Genomic DNA, 9,638 nt, shown 5'->3' on the forward strand with positions numbered 1-9,638 from the left:
CAGCAGCCCTGCGTGGGCACCGGGGCCGGGCAGCGCGGCGCGGCTACCGCTGGCCCGCCGGCTCCTCGCCACCGGCCGGGCCCCGGCGCATCCCATTAGGGACAGACAATGCCACACGTGAGGCCTCCCGCACAAGCAGGGGTCAGTCGCCCTCGGTCGCCCCAGGTCGGCGACTTCAGAGACGCTGCCCTCCCCGGCGCTCAGCTGACGGGCTAATTGAATTATGCCCCTTTTTTCCCCTTTTTTTTTTACTTTCTTTCTTTTTGGGGGGGGGGGGGCGGGGGGGGGGGGTGTTGCCGAGAAACCCCAACACGTGCGGGAGGTAATTAATTACCCCACCGCAGCCCTCCGGAGACAGGCAGGTAGAGCCGCGAAGCGGAGGGGAGCGCGGCCCCGGGGGCCGCAGGTCGGTGCCCGCTTGTCCCCGGCCCTGCCCCGGTTCCCGAGCTCCCGGCTCCGATCCTGTCGGGTGTCGCCGTCCACCGTCCCCTCTCCCCGCGCAACGGAGGCGGCCGCGACCCCGGTCCCCCCCGGCGGGGGCCCCTCCCAGCTCCCGCCTGGTGGTGGTCGGCTGCGATCGTGGGCTAACGGCGGCGAGGAACTCACCTTCCGAGTTTGGGACTGCTCTTGGCGGCCGTGGCCTGGGAAAACTGAGTGTTTGACGGGCACCGGTGTTACCTCTCGGGGAGATTTTATATCTGTGGCTTTTTTTTTTTCCCTCTTTGCTTTTTTGTTTTTACCCTCTTTGCTTTTTCCCCCCTCTTTGCTTTTTTTCTGTTTTCTTTTTTCTTTCTTTTTTTCTCCTTTCTTTTTTTCTCCTTTCTTTTTTTCTCCTTTCTTTTTTCTCCTTTCTTTTTTCTCCTTTCTTTTTTCTCCTTTCTTTTTTCTCCTTTCTTTTCTCCTTTCTTTTTTTTCTCTCATTTTTTTCTCTCCTTTTTTTTTTTTTTCTCCTCCCCCCCCTTTTTTTTCCCCCTTCCCTGCAAACCCTAAAATAAAGAATGCCAAGCCTTTCCCGGGGCTGATTGGGGGGAAGGATGTGAAAGGGCCGCGGTTATAAAGCGCTGCTTGAAGCGGGCTCTCAATGCGTCTCTGAACTTGATCAGATTTTACGTTTCCTGCAGAGAGCCGGCGGCGAGGCTGAGACCTGCCCAATAGCCAGACTTGGGGGCTCAGCAAATCTCAGGATATTACAATTACAGCCATCTTTCTTTCTGCCTTTTATTTCCACTCTTGCTCCCCATAGTTCTTTGCAAATGCTTTCCAGAAGAGAAAATGAGTGGATTTATAGCGCTGTCTGCAACTGATAATTATTCCAAGGCAGAACGTTGCCTTTGCAAAATAAAATTAAAAAGGAAAAAAAAAAAAAAAAAAGGAAAGAAAGAGAGAGACGGGGGGTTGAAAAAGAAAAAGCTAAAGGAGTGTAGGAAAAACGCGGCGCCGGTTGCGCTGCACGGCCGCGCTCCGCGGGCCGGGGGGAGGCAGGGGACGGAGCCCCGCTCCCCGCCGAGCGGGGTGCGACCCCCCCCCGCCGTGGGGCGAGGGGGGGGAAAGGGGGCGACTGGGCCGGGGCCGGCGGAGCGAGGAGGGGGGACAGGAGGCTGAGGGGTGGAAAGGGGAGGCAGGAGCGGACTCTGCCCGCCCGGCTCGGGGCGGCTCTGCCCTGGCGTGTAGGCAATAAAGACAAAATAAATTAAAAATTAAAAATGGAGACTAAAAGTTGAAATTAAAATGTAAAATAAATTGGAATTCGAATTTGGAATTCTCAATGGAAATAAAGAGAAAAGCCGCCCCAAAGGCGCCGGTGCGGGGTTTAACGTGGTTTTTTATTTATTTTTGAAGCGGCACGGCGGCTTCTCGCGCTCCCCACCCCGCGCTTTTCCCCCCACTCCTGGGGGAAACGACCCGGGAGGCGTCTGGGGCGATGGCACTGCACGGCGGGACACGCGTGGGGTGCGGATCACCCCCACCGCCCCGCATCGGGACCGAGGGGCAAGCACGGGGCTGTCCCCGCCGCCCCCCGCTACCGCGGCCGGTACGCGGGGTTCCCCCCCCGCCCCGCCCCGCGCCGTGTCCTACCGCCCCCCGCCCCCCCCGCTCCGTTTTACCTGCGGGAGCTCCCGCGCCCAATCAGCGTGCCCCGTCGGAACGGGGCGGGTGCCAATCAAGCGTCCGCCCGCCAATGGGAGGGGCCGGGCCGCGGGTCAGGTGACGCGGGCGCGGCCGGCGGGGCTCCCCATTGGCGCGGTGGCGGCGCGGGGCCGGGCGTTGGTTTATGTGCGAGGCGCGGGCGGGCGCCCCGTCAGTGCCCCGACGGCGGCGGCGGCGGCAGCGGGAGCGGGGCCGCGCTCGCCTGGCCCTGCTGCGCCGCCCTGCCCGGCCCTGCCCGGCGGGGGGGTGGGGGGGTTGGGGGCGGGGGGGGCGCTGGTTGTGATTTTTTTTTGTTGTTTTTTTTTTTTTTTTTTCTGACGGACGGGGGGTGCGTTTTGGGGTGGTTTTGTAGGTTTTTTTTTTAAAGAAGGGGGGGTGGGGGGAGCACCAGGCTGCCGCCGTCGCCGCGCCGGCGGCCCCTCGCCCCATGACGATGCTGCTGGACGGAGGGCCGCAGTTCCCGGCGCTGGGGGTGGGCGGCTTCGCGGCGCCCCGCCACCACGAGATGCCGGGCCGTGATGCTGCCGCCGGGATGGGGCTGGGCCCCTTCGGGGACTCCTCGCACGCCGCCGCCGCCTTCAAGCTGAACGCGGCCCCGCACGACCTCGCCGCCGGGCAGAGCTCGGCCTTCACGCCGCAGGCACCAGGCTACGCCAGCGCCCTGGGCCACCACCACCATCACCACCACCACGCCGGCCAGGTGCCCTCCTACGGCGGGGCCGCCGCCTTCAACTCCACCCGCGATTTTCTCTTTCGCAACCGGGGCTCCGGCATCGCGGACGCCGCCTCCGGTACGGCGCAACACGGGATTTTCGGCGGCTCCCCCGGCGGTTTGCACGGCCCCGGCGGCATCCCGGACACCCCGGGCTACCTGCTCTTCCCGGGGCTTCACGAGCAGAGCCCCAGCCACACGTCCCCCAACGGGCATGTGGACAACGGGCAGATGCACCTGGGGCTACGCGGGGACCTCTTCGGGCGACCGGATCCCTACCGGGCCGTCTCCAGCCCCCGCACGGACCCTTACGCCGGCGCCCAGTTCCACAACTACAACCACATGAACATGAATATGGGGATGAACGTGGCGGCCCACCACCACCACCACCACCATCACGGCCCCGGGGCTTTCTTTCGGTACATGCGCCAGCCCATCAAGCAAGAATTGTCCTGCAAGTGGCTCGACGAGAGCCAGCTCAGCCGGCCCAAGAAGAGCTGCGACAGGACTTTCAGCACCATGCACGAACTGGTGACCCATGTCACCATGGAGCACGTCGGGGGGCCGGAGCAGAACAACCACATCTGCTACTGGGACGAGTGTCCGCGGGAAGGCAAGTCCTTCAAGGCGAAATACAAACTGGTCAACCACATTCGGGTGCACACGGGGGAGAAACCCTTCCCCTGCCCCTTCCCGGGCTGCGGCAAGATCTTTGCCCGCTCCGAGAACCTCAAGATTCACAAGCGGACCCACACAGGTAAGGCCCCCGGGGGGCGGGAGGTGGTGGTGGGGCACACACCTCCCGCGGGGCTGCGCGGAGGTTGCGCGGCCCCGCCGCCGCTCTCGGCCCCCTGCGCGCCTCGGCGGAGGGAGCTATAGAAATGCTAATGAAATCTCGTTTTCGGTGACTTCCGCTCCTTTTTATTTTATTTTTAAGGCCTGATTGGCGTCTCTCCTACTTGCATCAGCGATACTTTTGTCAAAGTATTTTTATTTGCAGCTCCGTTTTCCCTTCAGCCTTCCGCACGGGCGGAGGGAAGGGGGGGCCTGGGGGAGGCAGGAAGCAAACGTATTTTGTCTTGTATCCTTGAGTAAGTCTTATAAAACTGTCCGAGCTGCTGAATTTATCTGGGGTCTTCTCCCTCCCTGGGCTCACCTAGCCTCCATCCCCACCGGAGCACGGCACGGGTCTGGCGGGAGACGAGGGAAAAGTAACAAAGGCTGACCCGAATTTATCCAGCACGTAACAAACCCCTGCTGTCCATCTTCCCTTTCTTCATATTTATTTTTTGGGGGTGCTTGCGCATCCCCAAGGTGGGCCAAGCGGGGCAGAGGTCGTCCTGGGAGGAGGCTGGCAGGGATGGAGAGGGGAACGGCCCTCCTTCCTTCACCCTCTCTGAATTTCACAGGTGAGAAGCCCTTCAAGTGCGAGTTTGAGGGCTGCGACAGGCGCTTCGCCAACAGCAGCGACAGGAAGAAACACATGCACGTCCACACCTCGGACAAGCCCTACATCTGCAAGGTGTGCGACAAATCCTACACCCACCCCAGCTCACTTAGGAAACACATGAAGGTAATCACCCCTGCGCCCCAGCCCTTTCCTCCCTGAGCAGGGATGCTCAGTCGCTGGTGCGCTCAGGGCTCCTTTCCCCAGGGCAGGGCAGAGCCGAGCGGTTCCTGCCGCAGAGCTCCGTGCTCCTGCCGTGCCCCGTGCCGTCCCCGGTCTCTAGGCCGTGGCTGGAGTGCAGCCCGGGGAAATGGCGTAGTTTCTTTTTGTGCTTTCACCGTCCCAAGCGCTGCTCGGTTTCCAGAGCATGGCTGGGTGCTGGAGGGCTGTGCAAACATAACCTGGCCTGTGGATGCAGCCCCCCCACGCTGGGATGCTCTAGCCCCCCATGCCGGGACGCCGCAGCAAAGTGGCCAGGAGCCGAGGCAGGCGTTTGCCGCCAGTGCTGAGGGTGGCCAGGCAGGACCCCGGTGTCCCTCCTGCATGGGAGAGCGTCCCAACCCGGCTCAGCGGGGTGGCAGGGGACCCCGGGCTCGTTCCCAACTCTGCCTCTTGGTTTTAGGTGCACGAATCCCAGGGGTCGGACTCTTCCCCTGCAGCCAGTTCGGGCTACGAGTCCTCCACCCCCCCTGCGGTGGGCTCCGCCGGCAGTAAGGACTCCACTAAAACGCCGCCGGCCGCCCTGCAGAGTAACCCCGGCCACAACCCTGGACTGCCCCCCAATTTTAATGAGTGGTATGTGTGAAGGCAGCTGCTGCCCGGCCAGAGACTGGACCAAATGCGTTGTGAACAAGGAAAAACAAAAAACAAAAACAAAAAAAAAAAAAAAAAAGAGGACAAATCAAGCCAACTGCAGCTCGCTCCCATGGAAATGGAGTTTCCACACCGACGACCGCATAGGGCTACACCTAGTTAACTGCCAGGATCTGGAGGGGGGGGTCTTTTATTATTATATTATAATTATTACTATTTTTTGCAAGCCCAGACGCTGGACTAGCCATGTCCTTTTCTCAGGATTGGATTTCTTTTTTTTTGTTGTCATTTTTTGCAATAGCAGTCGTTTCTTTGATAATTTTTTTCCTCCTTGCCCCAATCCCTCTTCCTCCGATTCCCCACTTTATTTTTTTTAATTCTTGATTTGTTTTGTTTTTCCTTCTTTCGGTGGGATGTTGACATGAGGATGAAAAATTCTCCTTCGCCTTAGTGGTGATTGTTTAAACTTACAGTCTTAAACCGTGCCAAAGTCCTGTTATGTCTTGAACTTTCCTCTCTAGCTCTCCTGCTGCTTCTTTCTCTGCTCTCCTCCTCTTTCTCCTTCTCTCTCTCTCTCCAAGCATTACACTTGTGAATGTATTCTCGTCTGATGGGGTCGGTCAGTATTTTTCAGGATGAGGATGTGGTGTTTATTCTACCCAGATTGTGACGTTTAGTATAACAGTTGCCTTTTTGTAATAACTTTTTTTTGTAAATACATATCCATGATGCCATATTTATCGTTCGTAATTTAATTATTGATACGAAGTGCCGGGAACTGAACAATATTTATGGGGGAGAAAAAAAAAATTGTTTTCTAACAAAAAAAAATACAAACAACAAAAAAAATAATATTCCAACTCTGTACAGCTTTTGGTTATAACTGCTTTAGCATTAAAAGTTTATTGTTTTGGAAAGAGCCGTTTTTTGACCTCCTCCGGGGGCCGGGCCGTTGTTTTCGGGCTGGCGATGCCGGATGAAGCCTCCTCCTCGCTGCTGCTTGCTTCTTTTTTTTCTTTTTTCCCCCCCCTCCCGTCCCCTTTGTCCCCGCCCCAACGGCTTCGCTTCCCCCGCCGCCCTCCCGAGCGCAGGGAGCCCCGGGCCGAGGAGCGCCGGCGGCCGCCCGGGCGGGGGGGGGGGTCCCGACGGTGAGTACCGGGCCGCGTCGCCCGCCGCCCCCCGCATGCATGGCAAACCGTCCCGGGATCGTGACGGGGTGATTCCCGGAGGAGACTCCCGGGGCGACCTCGCGTCACGACGGATTTTCTCTGTTACCGTCTGTTTTTTGTTGTGTTGTTTTTTTTTTCCTTTTTTTTTTTTTCTTTCTTTATTTCTGATCAGGATGCGGAAAAGCCTCCACCGTCCCCAGAAGAGAAAAATGGTCGAGAAGAGACGTCTTACCCCTGAAACTTCTTCTCCGGCACCGCTCAGGAGTCCCCAAGCAGCCAGAGCGACGCTGGAAACCGGGCCCCCCCTCCTCGGCAAAGCTCCGGGAGCCGCCCGTGGCCCCGGGGGGGCTGCAGCCCGGGCGTACGGCTCCGCATCCTCCCTCCCTCGGACGGCAGGGACCCCGCCGCGGGCTCCCCCCAGCTCCGGGGGAAGGCGGGGACCCGCACCGCGGGCTCCGCACCTCAGCTGAACGGGACCCACTCCGGACGGGCCCGTCTTGAACTTGACTTGGGGGCACTGCGGGGGTGGGGAGGTACGACGGGGCGGCCCGTCCCCTCCAGCCTGCCGCGGGGGCCGCTCGGGCGAGGGACCCGCAGAACCTGGGTATGCTTTAAAAAATTAAGTTTAAAGAAATTTACCTTCTCCTCTCTCAAAAAAAAAAGAAAAAAAAGAAAGTAAAAAAAAGGGGGGAAAAAAAGAAAGAAAGAAAAAAAGAAAAAAAAAGAAAAAAGTAAGAAAAAAGGAAAAAAGAAAAAAAGAAGAAAAAGGTTTATCGGGCAGAAAAAGACATGAGTAAAGTGGATTGCAGCCTCTGGGGCTGCACATGTGAAAAAAAAAAATATATGTAAAACATATATATTTTTTCCCCCAAGTGCAGGCAGGTTTCCCGCTCCTCACTTCCCAGCCTGGTCCCTTAAAATAGTTCCCTTCGAGGTGTCCCGGACCGACCTGTATCTCCTTTTCCGCTGTGAACTCTCTCTCTCGCCGTGCGCAGAGCCGAGCCCCGGGGGCTGGACGCGGAGCGCTGCCGGGCCCGGGCCCGAGCCCTTCCTGGGGGGGCGAGCGGGGCCGCCCCGCACCGCGGCGGGCGAGGAGGAGCGGAGCCGCCCGGGGGTCGTCGGGTTTTCCTCGGACACCCACCTGGGTCTTGTCTGCGTCTCTCCGGACCGCGCCAGGCTTGGAAAAGTGCCGGTAGGCTCGGTTTCGTTACTGCTTTGCTCGGAACCGGGGAGGCGCGGGGTGCGCAGGGTTCCGCCGGGTGCGCAGGGGTTCCGCGGGGTGCGCAGGGCGGAGCGCCCCGGGGGACGGACGGGTTTCTGCTGCTGTCGGTTCCCGAAACGCCGTCCCAGAACTTTGGTGGGGGGGGTGGCCTGTGCTCTGGCCGGGGTTGCCCCGTTTGGGGACCCCCGTGCGGGGGCGGCCGGAAGGTTGCAGCATCTCCGGGCCCCGCCGGGGACTGGGGCCGCGGCCCTTCCTGGCCCCGCAGCGGCTCCCCGGGGCTCTCGGGCCGGGCTGGCTGGGGTACCTGCTCTCCTGCCTGCCCCCGCGGTGGCTTCCTTGGGCTGGCGGCACAGCCCCAGACGTATTTCTAGCAAGGACTTTAAACCAGCATCCTGCATCGTTTGGCTTCCCGCGGGTAGCCAGCTGGCCCCTCACCCTGGGGCCTCCGCATCCAGCCAGGGCTAGCACCCAGTGCGGGGGGGGAAACTGGTGTCTGCACCCCACTGAGGTCAGGGTTCCCCTTTGGCATAGCCTGTTCAGGTTGCCACTTTGTGCCCTCCCCAGGGGCAGCTTCGGGGGGGGTGGTGGTGGTAGTGGTTTGGGATGGAGCGATGGGTTTGGGATGGGTGCAGAAAGGGCCAGGGACCTGTTTGGCTGTGAAATGCTGGCAAAGTGCAGCGTTCAGCACCGGTGTCCCCCCCTCTAGCACAGCAGGCTGTCGGTGCAGTGCCTCGGCCCACCCCCCTGCCTGCTGCTGGCCCCGAGACCTTGGCGGGGGGCGAAGGCCAGGGAAGAGCTGGCTCACTCCGAGTCCTCAGCTCTGATGGACAAATAAGAAGGGTTTTTCTGGAAAAAGTAAAAAGGCTCTGTTCCTCACCCTTGCCCGTTGCAGGGTGATGCGGAGAGTCCTTGAGCGGAGAAAGACCCTGCCTTTTTTTCCCAGATTTTAAAGCTGTTTCTGTGAGTCAGGGTGAGCCAGCTCATGTTTTCTGATGGCAGCGGGGACCGAGCCGCCAGGACGGGGCTGGCAGAGCAGGTGCCATGTTAGCTCAGCTTTTGGTGTGTCATTAATAATGGAGCTTGTGTCGCACCCCAGAAGAGTCCCAGGACCGTTCAGAAAAAGGGGCCGTATTCTGCCGTCCTCTCCCAGACTGGCAACCCCCACTTGAAGTTGCTGTGCTTGCTTGTATGAGCGGGATTAGGTGGATTTGTCCCCAAATGAGCAGAATTCGGGATGGTTTTCTAAAAGGGGTGATGTTGATTCATTGTGCTATAAAGAATCTAAGCAGGGGCAGGCGATGAGCTGGAGCCATTCCTTCTCTACCACGCTTTATGAGCCATGAATATTTTGGTTCCTTTGGTGCCGTTGTTTTTGCATAGCTGTCTCTGTGGCTGGTGTAATCCTCTGAAAATAATATATATATATATTTATTTTTTTTTCCAAGCTCTGTGCGTGCCATTAGCAGCTCCTGGTTGCACAGTCCTGAAGGCATTTGATCAGGTTGCGCTCGAGTGTCTCGGCGCCACGGCACCGGGAATTAAGTTCCTATAGTAACTCTGTGAAAAGGCTGTAAAGCTCTGAAGCAGCGGATAGGGTGTAGTATTGTATGTTTGCGTTTTTTTTTTTCTTTTAATATAATGTTCTCGTCTTAAAAGCACCATGCGCTTTTCTCTGAGCCTAACTTTCAGGTCTGTTTGATAAATTATCCCTGGTATTTAGGCTGGCGAGGGTGATCAAACTACAGGGAAAAAATATCTCTGCAGGGATGCGCTTTTGGTTTGGAGAGGTAAAACATGAGAGGAAGCTTGAAATTCTGGGCAGAAATCTCGTTTTCTCGTGGGGTGTGCAGAAGGAGGTAATTTGTGTCGTACTGACTGGTCTGCACACCCCTTGGAGCAAGATACTTGGTTGGACTCGCTGTGCCGTTGCCTTAAAAATATAATTTACGTCTTGCAAGTTCCTGCTCACCTGGACATTGCTGCAGGCGGTGAAAATGCTGGCGCAGGACTTCTGGCTGGCGAGGGTGGCAAAGCAAGGACCTGCCCTGCAGCCTCGCCGGGAGCCCGGTTAGGATGGCTGTGCCGACATCTGCTCCGTACTGGGAAAGCCGCGGAAAAACCCGCTGT

General features: G+C 58.4%; 1 protein-coding gene across 1 annotated transcript; it reads left to right on the forward strand.

Annotated features, from left to right (window-relative positions):
• The first annotated feature begins 2,191 nt into the window (after positions 1-2,191).
• Positions 2,192-7,349, forward strand: ZIC3 (Zic family member 3). The gene is made up of 3 exons (XM_074600252.1): positions 2,192-3,617; positions 4,270-4,433; positions 4,930-7,349. Exons 1-3 carry the CDS (start codon positions 2,576-2,578, stop codon positions 5,110-5,112), a joined length of 1,389 nt encoding a protein of 462 aa, XP_074456353.1. The 5' UTR covers positions 2,192-2,575; the 3' UTR covers positions 5,113-7,349.
• Positions 7,350-9,638: the final 2,289 nt, after the last annotated feature.

This window comes from Larus michahellis, chromosome 9 (assembly GCF_964199755.1).
Source record: "Larus michahellis chromosome 9, bLarMic1.1, whole genome shotgun sequence".
NCBI classification, from domain to species: Eukaryota; Metazoa; Chordata; class Aves; order Charadriiformes; family Laridae; genus Larus; species Larus michahellis.

Excerpts from the sequence above, each read along its gene's own strand:
- ZIC3 (XM_074600252.1), top strand. The coding sequence starts at position 2,576 with ATGACGATGCTGCTGGACGGAGGGCCGCAGTTCCCGGCGCTGGGGGTG. Across the intron at positions 3,618-4,269 it reads TCACAAGCGGACCCACACAG|GTGAGAAGCCCTTCAAGTGC; the intron begins GTAAGGCCCCCG and ends TGAATTTCACAG. Across the intron at positions 4,434-4,929 it reads CACTTAGGAAACACATGAAG|GTGCACGAATCCCAGGGGTC; the intron begins GTAATCACCCCT and ends TCTTGGTTTTAG.